Source organism: Hemiscyllium ocellatum, chromosome 15 (assembly GCF_020745735.1).
Source record: "Hemiscyllium ocellatum isolate sHemOce1 chromosome 15, sHemOce1.pat.X.cur, whole genome shotgun sequence".
Taxonomy (NCBI): Eukaryota; Metazoa; Chordata; class Chondrichthyes; order Orectolobiformes; family Hemiscylliidae; genus Hemiscyllium; species Hemiscyllium ocellatum.
The window spans coordinates 61910762-61927163 of record NC_083415.1 but is presented as its reverse complement, the minus strand read 5'-3'; the positions used below and the strand labels follow the sequence as shown (position 1 = coordinate 61927163).

General features: G+C 48.0%; 1 protein-coding gene across 1 annotated transcript in view; it reads right to left on the bottom strand.

Annotated features, from left to right (window-relative positions):
• Positions 1-97: 97 nt before the first annotated feature.
• Positions 98-16402, bottom strand: part of znf341 (zinc finger protein 341) — a 45674-nt gene continuing 29369 nt past the window's right edge. Inside the window, exons 11-15 of the mRNA XM_060836170.1 lie at positions 15926-16022; positions 13471-13603; positions 8332-8443; positions 2091-2161; positions 98-716 (exon numbers count right to left, since the gene is read on the bottom strand). Of these exons, the coding sequence (XP_060692153.1) occupies positions 232-716; positions 2091-2161; positions 8332-8443; positions 13471-13603; positions 15926-16022 (898 nt within the window). The 3' untranslated portion in view covers positions 98-231. The remainder of the gene's footprint in view (positions 717-2090; positions 2162-8331; positions 8444-13470; positions 13604-15925; positions 16023-16402) is intronic.

Sequence of the window (16402 nt, the reverse complement as noted above, 5' to 3'; positions counted from 1 at the left end):
AGTATTTGGTTCAGATAACTGATTGTTCAGGTAACTGATCACGTTTTTACGGGACCTTGAGATCTTGTTTGGATAATTAACGTTTGGATAACCGGGGTTATTTTGTACAAAGTTTTTAATCATTCTCTCTGTCAAGACAGCTATTGATATATTCATATTTACATATATTTATTGAATATATATAAAAAAAACTAGTCTGTGCTGTAGTGGGAAGGTCCGTTCAGAGCCTGGTTATTCCGAGGCTTGGATGTAAACAGGAACGGTAACCATAGTTACCCCCTGACTGCTGGGCAGCTCGGTCAAGTTGCTGTTGCCTGGGCTGGAGATGGTCAGCCAATTCTGGTTGGTATTGGTGGTGGCATTTGCCTCCTCGGACTCTGACAGGACGATGACGTGCTCCTCCCTGCGCTGCCCGGCCTGCCCACCGTCCACTCCCTCCTCTGTCCCAGGGGCAGTGTGGCTCTCAGCCGGGCCCCTCTTGGGTTTGCAGGGGCCCCGGCGGCTACCGGGACGCCGTTTCCGCGCCTGGCGCTCCTCCCCACGCCCGGCGAACAGCCCGCACCGGTGCTGCTTGAGGTATTTCTCACGGGTGAAGCCTTTGCCACAGGGGGCACAGCGGATGGTGTAGGTGTCTGTATGCGAGTGCTGGTGCTCCACCATGTGGGCGCGGCGGCTAAAGCTCTTGCTGCAATACTGGCACTTGTACGGCTTGATTCCTGCAGCCAAAACAAACAAAAACACAAACTAAATTACATTTCAAGATCTCCTTCAGGAAACCCCCATCAGCACAGCAAGGCACTTCCAAAGTTCACAAAGGACTGACAAAATGGCACATTTATTTAAATAAAAATATGATTCTCTCATTGGATGTGGGCATCACCGATAAGGTCTCCATTTCTTACCCAGTCTGACCTCTACCAGGAGCTGAATTTAGCTTTTTCAAAGGGCAGTTAAGGGTCGGTCTCATTGCTGTGGGTCTGGAGTCACGTATAGGCCAAACCGGGTAAAGATGACAGATCTCCATCTCTGAAGGACATTAGTGGCTTTTTCCAACAATCGATGATAGTTTCACAGTCACTGTCGCTGAGACTAAAGTTTCACGTTCCAGATTTTATTAACTAAATTTAAATTCTACCATCGGGTGTGGTGGGATTCAAACTCACATCCTTGGAAGATTAGCCAGGGCCTTTTGATTCTAGAACAGCAATAGTACCATTGTTTAGATTTTTAGATTAGATTACTTATAGTGTGGAAACAGGCCCTTCGGCCCAACGAGTCCACACCAACCCGCCGAAGCGCAACCCACCCATTGTATGACCATGCCTCCCCTAAACCATATAAATGTAAGTGGCATTTCGATCGAGGCTTCCGGAGGGGTTTGAGGGAACTGGATGGGTTACCTAGGCAAAAACATTTTCAGCTGCTGGGAGAGTCTAGCAGCTCTCCCAATGGTTACCGTGGAGACATAACATCACACCATTCAGGAGAGAAACTAGGAAATAAGGAATCTTCTCCTTCTTCTGGAGAGGGACATACAAAAGAATTTCGAGTCAAGTTGGATGGAATCTAGAGAGGGATCAGCCATAATGTGCTCCTGTAAATTGAGTCTTCCTGACAGACATGTTAGCAAAGCTCCTTAGCTTGAACCCATCAGGACAAATCTAAGAATGCCGAATTTCAAATGATCACAAAAAGTTATATCACAGGAGAAACAGGTGATTGGTTGTCAAAGGCAGAGTGTATGTTGCTGGAAAAGCACAGCAGGTCAGACAGTGTCCGAGGAGCAGGAGAATCGATGTTTCGGTCATAAGCCCTTCATCAGGAACCTGCAGCAAAGGGATAGTAGTGTGACAGAGACTGGGACTGCGGGAGCTATGGGCTGGAGAAGAAAATACCGAAATGCACCATTGTCACCCACTTCGATTAGAATACTTCACCCTACAGATTCCCAACGAGCTTTGACCAAGGTCCTGGGAATCAGCAATCAGGGTCACATGCCGAGCAGTGGGAGACAGAAATAAGTCTGTTTTTTTTTCCAAAGAAAAGGGTTTAATTGATGAAACTTAAAAGAGTATAGTTGCTGTACCTACCTGAGTGTGCGATTATATGAGCCTTCAGTTTGTCAGGTCTGTTGAATTCTTTCGTACAACCAGAGTGTACCCTGTAAATGATGCAAAGCAGAAAGAGTGGACCTAGTCACTCACTCATAGATTCCAATACCAGAGCGGGAAACAGCTCCTGGCCAATCACTCTGAACAGAACAGCTATTGGTCAATACTAACCAATCACCTGGAACAGAATGGCTAATGCTCAATACTGACCAATCACCAGGGGATGGAAGGCAATTGTCTGATCCAATGAGGGTGGAAAGATGCTGACAAATTATTGCAAAAGAACAGCTATTGGTCAATGTTAACAAATCCCTGGAGGTTTTTGGAATCTCTCAAGTTACAGAAGAAATATTGGAAAGATGTTTTGTCTGATTCACATGTAGGAGGAGAAAGTTTGCGGAATGTTTCAGAGAACACCTCTGGGACACCCGGACCAACCAACCCAACCACCCCATGGCTCGACACTTCAACTCCCCCTCCCACTCCACCAAGGAACATGCAGGTCCTTGGATTCCTCCATCGCCAGACCATAACAACACGATGGTTGGAGGAAGAGCACCTCATCCTCCACCTGGGAACCCTCCAACCACAAGGAATGAACTCAGATTTCTCCAGTTTCCTCATTTCCCCTCCCCCCACCTTGTCTCAGTCAAATCCCTCGAACTCAGCACCGCCCTCCTAACCTGCAATCTTCTTCCTGACCTCTCCGCCCCCACCCCACTCCGGCCTAACACCCTCACCTTGACCTCCTTCCACCTATCGCATCTCCAACGCCCCTCCCCCAAGTCCCTCCTCCCTACCTTTTATCTTAGCCTGATGGACACACTTTCCTCATTCCTGATGAAGGGCTTATGCCCAAAACGTCAAATTTCCTGTTCCTTGGATGCTGTCTGACCTGCTGTGCTTTTCCAGCAACACATTTTCAGTTCTGATTCACATGTAGTTAATTTGCTGCTATACTCTCTACTGCTTCAGGTGGTATATTCCTCTTTCCCGTCAGTGATTCCCTCCTGACTGGTTCTCTCGAGAGAATCTCAGAGGCACAGCCTGATTGACTGCACAGCAGCCACCGTTCCCAACCAAGTGGGCAGGAATGACAACCATGTAGCCAATCCGACAGCTATGTTCGGAAGGTTAATGAGAGACAGGGACAGGCTATGGGCTGTGGGGAAGGGGACATCACACCATGTCAGAGGCTGGCATCAGCAATGGACAAATCTGATTAGAATTTGATTTTACTGTCATGTGTACTCAAAACACAGGAATACAGGAGCAGCAGTGAAAAGTGTACAAAATCAGCATCTTAAAATACAAAACCAGAATTTAATAAAACTAAAAAAGCCAAAAGATAAAGAAAAACATACAGATCTTAAAGAACTTATCCAAAGGTCCAAAGTTTAAAGTTCCCTGAGCCTAGCCCTGGCCTGAAGTATTGGACAAACCATCTCCAGTGGTGTCCTCCACCAACTACCTTTGGTGCCAACGCAGGACCTGAAGGTTCCGAACGTGTTCAGATGCTCAAAGGTCACAACTGGGATCCCTTCAGTATCACACCACCTACATAGTATGCCCCAGGTGAAACCAGACAGGATCCTGGGGAAGGTGGAAAACCCAACAAACATCTGAGATCATTCGTCCACAAGCCCCTTTGTGTAAAAGGTGACCGGCCGTGTTTGATGCGGACCAGTATCTCTATGATTCTATGACTCATGACTATAAGGTGAAAGTTACCTCCTTGCGTTATAAGATGATCATACAGTAGCCGCACCATAGGACCGGAATCACATTAGAGCCAATACAGGTAAGGAAAGTTCACATTCTACAAATAACGGTCTATATCCTTCAACTGCCTTAAAGCCAATTCATGTTGAAGAAATATGCATTATAGCAGAACCAACTATCATTGGCCTTTTAGTTTGAGACTGTCTCCCAGTCTCTGGTGTGGGAAGCAATCTTTCCTACTTACACCCTGTCAAACTACCAACTATTTTTAAATTTCTATGAGATTGCCTCTCATTCTTCTAAACTCTAGAGAATACAGGTTCTAGATTAGAGTGGTGCTGGAAAAACAGTTCAGGCAGCATCCGAGGAGCAGGAAAATCAATGTTTCGAGCAAAAGCCCTTCGTCAGGAACAGAGGCAGAGTGGAGAGATAAATGAGAGGAGGGTGGGGGTGGGGAGAAAGTAGCATAGAGTACAATAGGTGAGTGGGGGAGGGGATGAGGTGATAGGTCAGGAAGGAGGGTGGAGTGGATAGGTGGGAAGGGAGATTGGCAGGTAGGATAGCTCATGGGGACAGTGCCAAGCTGGAACATTGGAACTGGGGTAAGGTGGGGGAGGGGAAATGAGGAAACTGGTGAAGTCCACATTGATGCCCTGGGGTTGAAGTGTTCCGAGGCAGAAGATGAGGCGTTCTTCCTCCAGGCGCCTGGTGGTGAGGGAGCGGCGGTGAAGGAGGCCCAGGACCTCCATGTCCTTGGCAGAGTGGGATGGGGAGTTGAAATGTTGGGCCACAGGGCGGTGGTGGTTGATTGGTGCGGGTGTCCCGGAGATGTTCCCTAAAGAGCTCTGCTAGGAGGCGCCCAGTCTCCCCAACGGAGAGGAGACTGCATCGGGAGCAACGGATACAATAAATGGTGGATGTGCAGGTAAAACTTTGGTGGATGTGGAAGGCTGCTTTAGGGCCTTGGATGGAGGTGAGGGAGGAGGTTTTACAGTTCCTGCGGTGGCAGGGGAAAGTGCCAGGATGGGAGGGTGGGTTGTTGGGGGTCTGGACCTGACCAGGTAGTCACGGAGGGAACGGTCTTTGCGGAAAGTGGAAAGGGATGGGGAGGGAAATATATCCCTAGTGGTGGGGTCTTTTTGGAGGTAGCAGAAATGTCGGCAGATGATTTGGCTTATGAGAAGGTTGGTAGGGTGGAAGGTGAGCACCAGGGGCATTCTGTCCTTGTTACAGTTGGAGGGGTGTGGTCTGAGGGCGGAGGTGCGGGATGTGGACGAGATGCGTTGGAGGGCATCTTTAACAATGTGGGAAGGGAAATTGTGGTCTCTGAAGGAGGAGGCCATCTGGTGTGTTCTATGGTGGAACTGGTCCTCCTGGGAGCAGATACGGCGGAGGCAGAGGAATTGGGAATACGGGATGGCATTTTTGCAAGAGGTAGGGTGGGAAGAGATGTAATCCAGGTAGCTGTGGGAGTCGGTGGGTTTGTAAGAAATGTCAGTGTCAAGTCGGTCGTCATTAATGGAGATGGAGAGGTCCAGGAAGGGGAGGGAGGTGTTAGAGATGGTCCAGGTAAATTTAAGGTTAGGGTGGAATGTGTTGGTGAAGTTGATGTATTGCTCAACCTCCTCGCGGGAGCATGAGGTGGAACCGATGCAGTCATCAATGTAGCAGAGGAAGAGGTGGGGAGTGGTGCCGGTGTAACTACGGAAGATGGATTGTTCTATGTAGCCAAGAAAGAGACAGGCATAGCTGGGGCCCATACGTGTGCCCATGGCTACCCCTTTGGTCTAGAGGAAGTGGGAGGATTCGAAGGAGAAATTGTTAAGTGTGAGGACCAGTTCAGCCAAACGAATGAGTGTCAGTTGAAGGGTACTGTTGGGGAAGTCAGGAGAGGAAGAAACGGAGGGCTTGGAGGCCCTGGTCATGGTGGATGGAGCTGTTTAGGGATTGGGTGTGGGGAGTTCCTGGACTAGGGGGGATAGGACAGTGTCGAGGTAGGTAGAGATGAATTCAGTGGGGCAGGAGCTTGTGGATCTTGGGAAGGAGGTAGAACCGGGCAGTGCGGGGTTCCCGGACTATGAGGTTGGAAGCTGTGGGTGGGAGATCTCCTGAGGTGATGAGGTTCTGTATGGTCTGGTGATGGGGGGGGGGGGGGGGGGGGGGGGGGGGGGGGGGGGCAGGGTCGAGGGGGCGGTAGGAGGAGGTTTGCTTGAGTTGGCGTCTGGCTTCAGCGGTGTAGAGGTCAGTGCGCCAGAGTATCACTGCGCGCCCTTTATCCGCTGGCTTAATGGTGAGGTCGGGATTGGAGCAGAGGGATTGGAGGGTTGCGCATTGTGAGGGTGAGAGGTTGGAGTGGGGGAGGGGGGTAGACAGATTGAGGTGGTTAATGTCCCAGCGGCAGTTGGAAATGAAGAGGTCGAGGACAGGTAATAGGCCAGCGCGGGGTGTCCAGGTGGATGCAGTGTGTTGGAGGTGGGTGAAAGGGTCCTTGGAAGGTGGGCGGGAGTCCTGATTGTGAAAATAAGCTCGGAGGTGGAGTCGACGGAAGAATTGTTCGATGTCACGGTGTGTATTAAATTCATTGATGCGTGGGCGGAGGGGGATGAAGGTGAGTCCTTTGCTGAGGACTGATCGTTCGTCTTCAGTGAGGGGGAGGTCTGGAGGGATGGTGAAAACTCAGCAGGGCTGGGAGCTAGGGCCTGGTGTGGAACTGGGACTGGGGGCGCGGAGCCTGTAACTGGAGTGGGTGTGGTGGTGGGGGGAATGGGGGTGGAATCACGAGCAGGGGTGGTGTTCCCCTCAGGGTTCTGGGGGACGGAGATGGTGACAGTGGGATCTGTGGGGGGCGTGTCAGCAGAATGCAGGTGAGTGGCACTGGTGGGGGCGGAAGTGGTGGCAGACACAGCATTAGGGGTGGGGGGGGGGGGGCGGAAGTCACTGAGTGTGTGACATCAGCGATGATGTGAGGGACGACCTAATCTCAATTTCCCCTCATAAAGCACTTTCACCATCTCTAGACAGTGTGGTGAATATTTCTTGTGCTCCATCTATGGAAATATATTCATCTTGGATAAAGGGACCAAAGCTTGGTGCACTCTCACCAAGGTGCTGTATAAATGCAGCAGGACATCTTCCTCCTGCTTCCTCATCCTCCCTCTACAAAGACCAACAGTATTTGTGTTCCCAATGCTTGCTGCATCTGCAGCGACCTTCTGAGCAAGAACATGCACATCCTTTTGCAAGTTGACCCGCCCCAATCCTTTAAATCCCACAGAAATGACCTGCGTTTGTTTCTCTTACCAAATTAGTAACCTCACACATTCTCACTGAATATTCTATTTGCTTTGTTCTTGTCCACTCACTCAGTATATGGTCTAAATCCTGAAGAAAGGCTCATGCCCGAAACGTCGATTCTCCTGCTCCTCAGATGCTGCCTGACCTGCTGTGCTTTTCCAGCACCACATTTTCAGCTCTGATCTCCAGCATCTGCAGTCCTCACTTTCTCCATATTGTCTAAATCTCCTTGAACACTCTTTGGAGTCACAACCTTCATTCCCACCTCGACTTGTGCAAACTTGGAAATTGCATCTAGGCCTCACACTCAAATCCCTGAATTTATTGTGAACAGCTGGGGCCGTGTGGTACCCTGCTAATCACAGTTTACGAATCTCACAATGATCCATCTACTCCTATTCTGTTTCCTGCCACACCTCAATCCATGCTAGTGTGGGGAGCCCAGGCACTAAATTTTGTTTTTGAAAGATTGTAAATCAGGGGCACAACCAACATTTATTACCCACCCACACACACAATATGGAACACTCCCTCAAACCTGCATTGTGTAGGAGACATAGAAGATAGGAGCTGGAGGAGGCCATTCAGCCCTTCGAGCGTGTTCCAACATCCGTTATGATTATGGCGAATCAATAGCCTAATCCTGCTTCCTCCCCACAACCTTTGATCCCACTCACCCCACGTGCTATATCTGGCTGCCTCCTGAATACATTCAATGTTTTGGCATCAACTCCTTCCTGTGGTAATGAATTCCACAGGCTCACCACTCTGATGAAGGGCTCTGGCCCGAAACGTCGAATTTCCTGTTCCTTGGATGCTGCCTAACCTGCTGTGCTTTAACCAGCAGCACATTTTCAGCTCTGATCTCCAGCATCTGCAGACCTCACTTTTTACTCTTTGGGTGAAGACATGTCTCCTCATCTCCGTCCTAAATGGTCCTCCCCAAATCCTCAGGCACAGGGGATGGGATGATGAGGTCTTTTACTGTCCACTGTACCCTCTACCTGCCCTGGGCCAATTCTTATTTTTAAATCGGAAATTTAAAAATTATCGCTCTTCAAACATATAAATGGATATCGAGCCAAGGCTGGTATATAGAGTTAGACCGGCTGACCGAAGCGACCTTTGAAAGAGCTATCACATGCACAATGTCCCGAATGGCCTCCTCAGCTACCCAGAGATCGAGAAACGAAGGGAAACCTACCTGAAAGGGCACTTGAACTTCTTGATGGGATCATGGGTTAGCATGTGCCTCTTCACTTTATCCTTGCGATTAAATGCTGCTGAACATAATGTGCACTTAAACGGTTTCTCACCTGCCCAAAGACGACAAAAGATAAGGAATAAAATAAAGCTGCCTGTTTCAAATTCACTGACTGAATGAGGCAGACATTCAGAGGCTTACATTAGTTTCCACCTTTCCCTGTCCTGAAGCTAACTCCACACTGAGGACGAACACAGTTCCTATTTATGATTCACGATGTGTATCTGGAGCAGGTGGGACTTCAATCTGGACGTCCTTGCTCTGAGGTAGGGACACTACTCCACATCACAAGAATCCAAAAGGTAACACGGACTAGAGACAGTTTTAATTGACCTGCTGACGGATGTCATTACACATTTCTGGAGCGGGTGGCACTTGAACATGGGCCTCCTGGCTCAGAGATAGAGACACTACCACTGCACCACACAAGCCCTTTGCCACACTTCTTCCCTATCTTAACCTATCTGTTCAGCAATGTTATTAAACACACCAAGAGCAGGTAGGATTTGAACTCAGGGCTTCCTGGCTCAGAGGTGCGGACACTCCCTCAGCACAAGAACCCAAAAGACAACATGTCAAGCATGGTGTGTGTCTGGAGTTCGCTAATTCTGTTGGTGGTGGAGGTGCACTAAGTGGTTTAAGCCACAGGGCTGTGTGCAGGAAGATGGGATTCAAAAGGACATTGAGTCATAAAGCATGGAAACAGACTTTTCGGTCCAACTCGTCCATACTGATCTTGTTCCCTAAACAAACTAGTCCCACTTGCCTGTGCTTGACCCACATCCCTCCAAACACTTCCTATTCATGAACTTATCCAAATGTCTTTTAAAAATTTTAACTGTACCTGCATCCACCACTTCATCTGGCAATTCATTCCACACACAAACCACTCTCTGTGTGAACGTGCGTCTCATGACTTTTTTAAAACTTTCTCCTCCCACCTTAAAATCCCCTAGTTGTGGACTCTCCCACCACAGGGAAAAGACCTTGGCTATTCACCTTATCTATGCCCTTGTGATTTTATAAACTTCTCTAAGGTCACACCTCAACTTCCTACACTCCAATGGAGAAAAGTCCGAGCCTATCCAACCTATTTTTATAACTTAGACCCTCTAGTCCTGATGATGTTTTTTCTGAACCCCTCCAATTTAATAATATCCCTCCAATGGCAGGGCGACCATCCGGGTACCTTTGGGTCAGCATGCTCAAGGTGGGCTGTACCACCTCCATCTGTACCTGTATCATTTCTGTGGTTCTACACACAGACTGGAGATAGTTTCTAAATGACCTGTTGAGAAACGCCCTTCCTCACTTCTGGAGCAGGTGGGACCTTACAGAACGTAAAGTCCAGTGAGCACCACCCGCTCTCAAGCCGTGGAGCTGTTTCACTAGATCATTAAAGCATTTGTAACTCTGACAAAGGCAACTGAACAGAAACAGCAGCAATCCCTGAAGCGAATCCCCAACAGTCAGACTTAGCACAGGTTTGGTGACACTGAAAAAGCACCCAACAAATCCCTCCAACGTTGGCTTCTTCTACACCCACGGACAGTAGCAGAGTGCACCAGCTACAAGATACACTGCATTAACTCACCAAAACTGACACCTTCCAACCTGTGACCACCACCATCCAGAAAAACCAGGCAGCAGATACAGAGGAACATGCAGAAGAATGAGAGGTGGTCTCATATCTCATGAAATATATCGTATTCTTAAGGGGCTTGACAGGGTCAGTGCTGAGAGGATACAAACATCGCAGCATTTGACCCCTCAATCTTGCTCTCCTATTGATTATGATCAAGCCTGATCATTGAGGTCAATATCCTAAATCCACCCTCCCCCAATATTCTTTCATCCCATGAGCCACAGAGGTGTATCTACTCCCTCTTTGAAAACATGATGTTTTGGCCTCAACCACTTCTCGAGGGAGAATCTCGGACCAGAGGGCATAGTTATGCTCCTACTGAATGGTGGAGCAGGTCCAAAGTGCCCAGCGCCTATTCCTGTTCTGATTTCTTATGGGGCTTACAAGATGCATTGCAGAATTTCAGCAAGGACCTCAGATAGCACCTTTCAAATCAAGAGGGACAGCAAATACATGGGAACACCACCCCCTGCAGGATCCCCTCCACACCACTCACCATCCTGACTTGGAAATATATCACTGTTCCTTCATTGGGTCAAAATCCTCAAATTCGCTCCCTAAGGGCATTGTGGGTCTATCTACAGCTCATGGACTGCAGTGTTGCAAGACGGTAGCTCACTGCCATTGGTCCAAGGGCAAATATGGATGGGCTAAACTGTACTGGCCCAGCTGTGTCACTCACATCCCCTGAATGATTAAAACAAATTGTGTAATAACATGGCCTTATGCCAACACTGGGAAACATTCCAAACCTAGGCCATCTCAATCCTTCAAACAATAGCCTGACATTTAGTGGCAATAACAGCCACTAACATTCCCCTCCAAGACACTCAGTATCCTGCCTTGGAAAGATACCACTGTCGCTGGGTCGAAGCATTGGAATTCTCCCCGTGACTGCACTGAGGGCTGCATCTACCACCTCAAGGACTGACATGGTACCACACAGCAGCTCACCGCTACCTTCTCAAGGGCAATAAATGCTGACCCAGCCAGCAACATCCACATCTGGTGACAGAATTAAAAGAAAGCATTTTGTACAGTGTGTGAAACGTCATTCATTTAATGACAGACTCTGTCTCAGGCTGCCCAATAAGGAAGCTTGCTAACTTATTCAGGTTTACGCTGCTGCCTTAGCATTGACCATTCACTCAAATTTCTTAACATTCACCTTGACATCAGATAACCCGTAATAAATTAAGCAAAAAACTCCAGGATGTCAATTGAACATTTCAACTATTCTGTTTAATCCAGACTGATGTTTTTCCAGGAAATAACAACTCCACAATTTATAGAGACGGACGGTATAGAAGCTAGCGTCTACCCTTTCTGGCTAGTCTCAACCCATCCCACCATACTCCTACAAACCTCTCCTCCTTTTGATGACAATTAGGGATTTACAATAACAACTGGCCTAACCAATGGCAGACATGTCCCAAGGGATGCAGGAAACAATACGTTCATTCAATTTTGCTTTGAGGGTTAATATTGGATCTGTTTACACTGCCTTTACAGGCAGAATATTCCATTGTCATTGTCATAACTTGCCCCTGGTTTGTTTCCCAATGCCCGTACATCTCTTACTTCTCATTATCACCTCCCCAGTCAGTGGAAACCTTGATAGCTCTCTGTTTAACACAGTAGTTGATCATCCAGTCAATAGGTCAGTTAGCTGGACAGCTGGCTTGTGACGCCAACAGTGCGGGTTAAGTTCTGCACAGCTGGGTTTACCGTGAAGGACTCACCTTCTCTACCTGCCCCCTTGCCTGAGGTATGGTGACCCTCAGGTTAAACCGTCACCAGTCGCTTCTCTCTAGGACCACGGCAATTTTACCTGTACATCAATGAAGTCTTCAATGAGACTAACCTCAGATCTCTAGAGAGTTTTGTTAATTCGGGACACATTTCCCTCGTGATGAGACAATCTGGCGACAATATTGTAGGTTCCTATATCACCTGCTCTCTCTGTGATGGCACTATCCTTGAGCTCCTCTAGGCACATCTACACAAATGGCTGATAACAGTTAGAATAATCCAAACAACAGAGTCAGTCTTGGACTTTGCATCAATATAAATTTATCAACATCAACAACAATGTGCATTTGTGTAGCGCCATGATTGTAGATGAATATCCCCAGATACTTGATCAAATGTAATTTGACGAGATAACAGGGAGAGGAGACTGTACACTTGGCCACTGACTATTCTGACTCGGAGATATATTGCTGCTCCCTCAGTGTCCAAATCCTGGAACTCCCTCCCTAAGAGCACTGAGAGGGTCCCTATACTCTAAGAACAGCAGCAGTTCAAGAGGTCAGCTCCCTCTCACCTTCTTGAAGAACAATAAATAGGACAGACAATAAATCAATGCTTGCTGGTTACACGTTTTGGCCAGTAGCCCTTCAACAGGAATCATTACATTCCTGATGAAGAGCTTATGCCCGAAGCGTTGACTCTCCTGCTCCTTGGCTGCTGCCTGACCTACTGTGCTTTTCCAGCACCACACCTTTTGGCTCTGATCTGCAGTCCTCACTTTCTCCAACACCTATAACTAAGGCAGGAATGCGTTTCAGAGAAGCTCGGACTAGAAGTGACCTTTGAACTTTTGTTGTGAAAGCCTCAGCTCAGAGATGAGTCCTGTCATAACTGCCCCAAGGGATTGCATTCCTGAATAAACGATGCACAGTAACTTAAAAATATTCTAACAGCTCCTCACAAGCATAGATTCAGTGTGGTGAAATGTGAATAGAAATTAATTGCACCACCTTTGGGAATTATAAATGTTCACCTTCATAATATGCATAGTAAACAGCTCGCTCTATTACTTCTCTCTGGGGCCTTGCAATTACATGGGGTTCCATCCCAAAGGTATTGTCTTTGCTTTTAAACATAAATATAGATGGTGTTATCCCAGTTCCACACGGCTAGGATTTATTTCAGCTGGTGAACTCCAGAACACTGTAAACAACGCCACTTCGCTTTTCACTTTTAGCCTGAGAATTCTCTGGCTGTAATTTTATTGTTTTTGTGTCAATTTAGTTTGTCATTCTATCAAAACCTCGCGACATCTCCAAAGCATTTCACACAGAGACCTCCAAGTGGGCCCAGTGAGCTCCCAAAAACAGGGCAACCAATCAGGACACGAGGGAAAACCGAACCTGCTGAGTTTTTCCAGCAGTGTTGGCAGCATCTGTGGAGAGAAAGTGGAGTTAACGTTACAGGTCCAATGACCCTGCTTCAGAACCAGGAGGGGGGTTTAACCGGAGGGTCACCACGTCTCAAGCGAGGGGAGAGATTGAGAGCCCTGCACGGGTAACCTCAGCCCGTGTGGGAATTGGAACCCGTGCTGTTGGTGTAACACAGACCAGCCTTCTGACCAACTGAGCTAACCAAGCCCCACTTCTTCAATTTAAAGCCAGGGGTTCCTTGAGACCTACCAGAATGAATGAGAAGGTGAAGCTTGAGATAGTGCTCGGTTTTGAACGACTTTTTACATATTTGACACTTGAAGACTCCTCCTCCACCGTGCACTGGGAGATGTCTCCTTAGGTACCTCTCACTCGGAAAGACCTGTCCACAGGTTGGGGAACATACAAAAGGTTTAAAAAGCTTTTTTTAAAAAAATCATTCATGGGATGTTGATGTTGCTGACTGGGGCCAGCATTTAATGCCCATCCCTAATTGCCCAGAGGACAGTTAAGAGTCAACCACTTCACTATGGGTCTGAAGTCACATGTAGTTTATACCTGAATAGGCATCGAACCCTTAGGGTGCAGATAGAGGTCACTTGGCTCATTGCAACAGCTCTCTGAACAGCCATATCCCTGTAACCCTATATTTACTTCACCTCGCCTGCACATCACGGGCGATTTAGCACAGCCAATCCAACCAATCTGCACATTCACAATTCAGCGGAGGCAATGGACTAGTGGTATTACATGTAGGCCACACTAGGGAGGGACAGTAGTTTTCTTCCTTCAATGACAATGGTGAACCAAATGGGTTTTTCTAACAATTGACACCAGTTTCACGGTCATCCTTTGACTCTTAATTCCAGGTTTTGAATTGAACCTAAATTCCACAACCTGCCCTGGCTGGATTCGAACCCACGTCCTCTCGTGACATTACCACTGGGCCATAGTCTCCCCTGAGGTGATGACAGTCCCCATTAAACCTCCCCCACTCCCCATCCTGATTCAACTCCAACACAATGTTAAAGACAGAGTTATTGAGAAGTGGGAGAACAGAAATTCCCAACTTTACAGCTGGTTTGGGAAAAGGATGACAACTAGCAGGAATTTTCCACTTGAAGGGGAGTAGAAATCTGGAATTCTCTCCCATGCACTCACTATTCCACCCCCCCCCCCCCCCCCCCAACACCCCCACCCCTGGGCACTGCCAAATACAACAATGGTCGAGACTGGGGGTCAATTGAAAACTGGATATTCACTGACTCTTATTGGAGAAGGTTGAGAAAAGTTCCAGACTGAAGCAGCTGAACGGAATTAAGGTACAGCTCAGCTGTGATTTCACTGATGCACTGGATGGAGGGGCTGAGTGGCCTCAACAGGAACTGTAACATTTCCCAGATTGGTTATTTGAAATGGCCTCTCCCAGGGAGTGAGACACTGCAGGACGGGGTGAGGGGGGAGTGAAGTCAGAGTGGCCCAACTATTCTGGCTGTCTGCAGGTTCCTCACTACTCTTTCCCGTATCCACAACTGTTTCCGTTCCTCGGGCTGGATTGTCCTGTCAACAGTTGTGAAGAGAAAGGGCTTGAAGTCCATTTGAAAGAAGCCCCTCCACTAAGGTTCCCTTATCTCATTAAAGGGGCCAGTTGCTTTTATACAGAATAGCTATCCAACACTCAGGCATGGGAGGCAGAACAGAGAAGGTTCATGGGGCTGATCACAGCGACAGAAGGACTGGCTTCTCAGGTCAAGCTGGGTAAAGGGTCCTTGTATTCTTTAGAATTATAGACTGACTGTGTGGAGTTTACACATTCTCCCCATGTCTGCGTGGGCAGACACGGTGGCACAGTGGTTAGCACTGCTGCCTCACAGCGCCAGAGACCTGGGTTCAATTCCCACCTCAGGCGACTGACTGTGTGGAGTTTGCACATTCTCCCCGTGTCTGCGTGGGTTTCCTCTGGGTGCTCCGGTTTCCTCCCACAGTCCAAAGATGTGCGGGTCAGGTGAATTGGCCATGCTAAAATTGCCCGTAGTGTTAGGTTAGGGGTATGGGTGGGTTGCGCTTTGGCGGGTCGGTGTGGACTTGTTGGGCCGAAGGGCCTGTTTCCACACTGTAAGTAATCTAATCTAATCTTTCCTCCGGGTGCTCCTGTTTCCTCCCACAGTCCAAAGATTTGCGGGTCAGGTGAATTGGCCATTCTAAATTGCCTGTAGTGTTAGTGTAAATGTAGGGGTATGGGTGGGTTGCCGCTTCGGTGGGTCAGTGTGGACTTGTTGGGCTGAAGGGCCTGTTTCCACATTGTAAGTAATCTTAGACGAATGAGAGGTGACCTTATTGAAGCATACAAGATCCGTAGAGGACCTGACCGTGCAGATCAGGAAAGCTTTTTCCTGTTGTCAGAAAACCTGGGACCAGAGGAAATAAGGGGTTAAAGATTTAAGTTAGAAATGTGGAGGGATTACTTCTCTTGGAAGGTGGTGAAGTTGTGGAATTGTTTACTGTAGAGGCTGGGTCAGTCAGTATATCCAAGGCTGAGATTGACAGATCTTTAATCAGGAAGCAGATCAAGGAGTATGATGAAAAGGCAGGAAAGTGGGAATTGTGGATGATCAGATCAACCATGATCTCATTGAATGGCAAGGAGATCAGATGGGCTGAAAGGCCTTCTCCTGCTCCTCTGCCTTATGGTCTCAGGGCTCACCTTCTGGCAATGCGGACAGGGGTAATTGTGGGAGGCTGTCTGGAGGTGATGTTCAAGGGCTTCAGGTGTGGAATATTTACTCAAACACCTCGAACACCTGAAAACAAAAGAAGAAAGAGGAGTTAGACTTTCCCATTCGAGAACGAGAGCTGCATTGGAAAGAAAGCAGGCAGGCTGAAGTCCATCGTCCAAGGTGACCCTCCAATAGCAGTCACGGGGGTGTGCTGCACTGTCAGAGGGGCCACTTGTTGGAAATTAAACCAAGATCCCAACTTATCCTTCACTGGGATATAAAAATATCCCAGGGTAATATTTCTGAGAAGAGCAGTCAATCTCTCCATGTTGTCCTGGATAATCCTGACCCATCAGTAAAACCCATCAATAACTCAATAGTTGTTGGGAGCTTTCTTTTTGCCAATTGCCCTTTATGTGTACGACATCCCGACACATGTCGACCTTGCACTGGAACCTCGAGAG